A 4,140-nucleotide genomic window follows, 5' to 3' on the forward strand; every position below is an offset into this window, starting at 1 on the left:
CACAGGTATAATCGGGAAGAAGCACGTCGGTCCCGGATCTGTTTACCCCTTTGACTTCGCCTACACGGAGGAAAACAGCTCCGTCCTCCAGGTGGGCAGGAACATCACCCGGATCAAACTTCTGGTCCGCAAGTTCTTCCAGACTCACAAGGAGGAAGCAGCCGAGCGACGGCGAGTAAGAGGCGCGGGAACSAGCGGCGGCCCGAATGCAGAGGAGGAGGAGAGGCCGTTTTTTCTTTACGTGGCCTTCCATGACACCCACCGATGTGGCCATTCKCAGCCCCAGTATGGGGCTTTCTGTGAGAAGTTTGGGAACGGAGAACCGGGAATGGGTTTAATTCCTGACTGGAAGCCAGTGTACTACACACCAGAGCAAGTTAAGGTGAGTGGCAATGCTGCTGAAAAATATATCATGATAAAAGRTTGTCRTATCAGTCAATATCAATAATTGCTCATTAGATTTTTGTTTTTAAATATCTGAAATAATGGCAAACTGGTGACGTGACCTTTCTGTTTCATCCACAGTTTCTTCTCAAGCTGTTGTCCTAATGTTCCTCTTTCACTCCACAGACTGYTTTTTATGTTTATGCTACTGCTCAGCAGCTTGTTGCTAGGTAACAGGTTGTTGCTAGGTAACCAAAGAGTGCGTTAGTTGATGCCACCTGCCTTGGTTTGGCACGTAAAGTCTTTCTTCTGCCTACATCCCCCAGAATGCTGTGCGGTTCTGGAGTTCAGTCAAATTATTGAATATTCTATCAGTTTTGTATCGATATTGATTAGGTGTCTATTTCTATATATGTTGTTTCTGGTTTATTGCCCATCCCTAGTCAGTGGTGTAAGGTTTTCAATGGATTCATAAAATGGATTCAAGTCGTTCTGAGGAACTAAATCCAGAGCGCAGTGTTTCTAACTCTGAACGTCTTCAGGTTCCTCCCTTCGTACCYGACACACCGGCTGCTCGGGCCGACCTGGCTGCACAGTACACCACAGTCAGCCGGCTGGATCAGGGTCTGTTCAGCACCTTCACAAGCGCAAAAAACAAAACAACAACAACAACAACAAAAGGATGAGAAAGACTAACCCACAATGTCCCTCTGCAGGTATCGGGTTGGTTCTTCAGGAGCTGCGGGATGCCGGTTACGACAACGACACTCTGATCATCTACAGCTCAGACAACGGGATCCCTTTCCCCAAYGGCAGAACCAACCTGTATCGGTCAGGAACCGCCGAACCCATGTTGGTTTCCTCCCCGGATCACAGGGAGCGGTGGGGCAACACCAGCCAGGCCTTCRTCAGTCTGCTGGGTGAGAGACGGCCAAATCCTCCACCCAACAGCAGAGAGGATCACTCACCTCCAATCCTCTCTGGGTACTTATAATTGGGAGGATGCAGTTATTTAACGGAAAACAGTGTAAAGTTATGGCAAGATTGTAAGTAAAGCACTTTTAGAAATTTAAACATGACAGTTTAAAGCTGATCAGAATATGTAATAACTATTTTTTAGACAGGCCTATTTCCTTTAGCCACTCCTCAATGGACAAGAGAACATGCGTCTAGAGTAAGACRGATGTAAATGTTGACTTTCGATAGTCTGGAAATGGGAACAAAAAACATCTGCTTACCTGAAGCTGCCTGGAGCCACAGTCTCAGGACTAATTGAAATGTTTCAAACAATGGAAATTGTGACAAGATGAGCGGATTAGGACCCAGCCATATCTAGCCACTGTGTCCAGTCTAGCTGTTTGAAGAGAAATGCCARGAAGCATCCATTTCTGTCCTGTCATCACAAACATTGTCCCAGCTTTGGGATCCACCGCTCTCAGGTACAAATCATCAATCAGAGAAGTTTTGTCACCCAAATCACAAGACATAGATACAAGTTTAGTCTCAATATCAACTCGGTCCAAAAGTGCTGTCACTTTCTTTGGGCTCATTTTGGCCATTGTGTGGCTTTACAATCTGTAAAAACGTCACTTTCTCCGTTCAATGTGTTTCTGCTGCCACTAGAGGGAGACACAGGAACACAACAGAAGCTGCTCAGCTGCTAAGATGACATGAACTTAATGTCAATATTGTTAATGAAAAAACGTTTATATTCTTTAAAATACACACTGTTAATATTTCACAAGATCAGATCATTTTTATCAGTCAGTGCAAATTATGTAAAAGAAAATGTAGACTAACAGAGAACAGCAATAATAATAATTTAGCAGAATGCACAGATATTGTTAAACAGAATATTAAAAATAAATAAATAAATAAAACATTGTTGCAGATCGGTGGCAAAAGGCAAAAGCTTTTTATGCGTTGCTGGTGAATTTGATCATTTATATTGATTGGTGTATTTGCAGCATTTTGATCAAGCTCTGTGGACGAGTGTTTGCATCAAACCTTTACTGTGAAGGTTTTGTTAGTTCTGTGTCGATAATCATCCAAAACGATGAGCTACGTCTTAATTTGATCCATTGATGAGCTGATTTAATGTTCAGTGATAACAGGTCAGTTTAAATTTATCTTCCATATTTGTCATCCTCCTGTTTCTTTCTGTGTTTCTGCAGACATCACTCCCACCGTCCTGGACTGGTTTTCTGTCCCTTATCCATCCTACATCCTCCCTGAGAGTCCGTCCTTGCAGGTCCTCCTCACTGGCCGCTCCTTGCTGCCCGCTTTGACCTCTGACCCCAGCAGCTGGAACACGGTGTACTCCAGCCAGTCGCTGCACGAGGTCGAGACCTCACTGTCGCTCAGTCAGGAGGAACTCAAAACTCCAGGCCCTGACGAAATACGCTCTGATTTCAGGTGACCATGTACTACCCGATCCGCTCCGTCCACCAGGGGGCGTACCACCTCCTTCACAACATGCACTACCGCATGCCCTTCCCCATCGACCAGGACCTGTACGTGTCCCCGACCTTCCAGGACCTGCTGAACCGRACCAGGCTGCAGCGGCCGACTCACTGGTTCAAGAGTCTGGACCAGTATTACTACAGGGAGCGCTGGGAGCTGTTCGACACCAGGTCAGAGTCCGCATCGTCAGGGTTCAGGTTGAAAACTGACGCATATGGGAGAAATTTGTTCAACACAACTTAACCAAAAAAAAAGAGGAAAACTAAATCAAGATTTTTGATCTTTAAGGGAAAAAAACTAATCTCAACTTTGAAATTAATTTAAAAAAAACAACTAGAGGCCCACATTTCCTAAAATTGCAGCATAAGGAAAATATAGTTTGTTCAAATTCTGTGCAGCTTTAATAAGAGAAAACGCCCCTCTTTTTCATAAAAGTTAAAGTTAATTTATGCATTAAGCAGCTTCTCTTCTCCAGTGATTTTGAGGTAAATGAAGCAGAAGTTGTTCTTGTTCTAAAAACACTAAAGCATAACGTTGAGCATCAGACGACCATAAACTGAGCCGCTAATTATTCAGTCATCCATCGTTTTTGCTTGTTAGTCTTTCTAACACGTCGTCTTAGGCCTTGTGTAGATGCGATGGTCATTCTTCATCATTTAGGTGACAAACTGTTGCTTCAGAAACGATGACAGATAAATTAATATTGTAAGTGATCATTAGTTTCAGTCCCCCTCCCTGTTCTCAGTTGTTATGTAACATAATAARAGGAAAAACTTCAGTATGTTTATATAATTGGATTACAACAAGACGGGTAGATCACATATATATATGTATATGTGCATAAAGTGGAGAAAGTATTTTGCTCTTAGCCTTAATAATCAAAATAAATAGGAATTATCATTTCACAAAAATATACGTGTCAGTGTGTAAGGAATCTATACAGATTTTACTTTTTGATATTTTAGTGATATTTAAAACTATTCAGATGTGCCTGAACATTTTTAAGAGGGAACCAGTAATGAACKGGTAATTCTGGCTGTTTTACTGGTACCAGTTAAAAACCTATCAGCTGAGTTCTGGACCAGTTGCAGACGAAGCGAATGGCGTATTATTCGCATTTTTAAACATAGTGCGTTTAATGTTTCATAGATTCAGACTGACTCAGGGTTTATGCTCCTCAAGCAGAGGAACCTGATGGTGTTTTGTTGTGAATGAACCCAGGACCGACCCTCAGGAAGCCAAGAACCTGGCGTCGGACCCGTCCTACAGCGGCGTGCTGGACAACCTGAGGCA

General features: G+C 43.1%; 1 protein-coding gene across 1 annotated transcript in view; it reads left to right on the forward strand.

The window, feature by feature from the left end:
* Positions 1-4,138, forward strand: part of sgsh (N-sulfoglucosamine sulfohydrolase (sulfamidase)) — a gene marked incomplete at its 3' end in the record, with an annotated part of 5,873 nt that extends 1,735 nt beyond the window's left edge. The window contains exons 2-7 of the mRNA XM_008411094.1: positions 6-382; positions 927-1,008; positions 1,101-1,304; positions 2,559-2,725; positions 2,800-3,017; positions 4,069-4,138. Of these exons, the coding sequence (XP_008409316.1) occupies positions 6-382; positions 927-1,008; positions 1,101-1,304; positions 2,559-2,725; positions 2,800-3,017; positions 4,069-4,138 (1,118 nt within the window). The remainder of the gene's footprint in view (positions 1-5; positions 383-926; positions 1,009-1,100; positions 1,305-2,558; positions 2,726-2,799; positions 3,018-4,068) is intronic.
* Positions 4,139-4,140: the final 2 nt, after the last annotated feature.

The sequence above is a fragment of the Poecilia reticulata genome, linkage group LG1 (assembly GCF_000633615.1).
Source record: "Poecilia reticulata strain Guanapo linkage group LG1, Guppy_female_1.0+MT, whole genome shotgun sequence".
Lineage (NCBI taxonomy): Eukaryota > Metazoa > Chordata > Actinopteri > Cyprinodontiformes > Poeciliidae > Poecilia > Poecilia reticulata.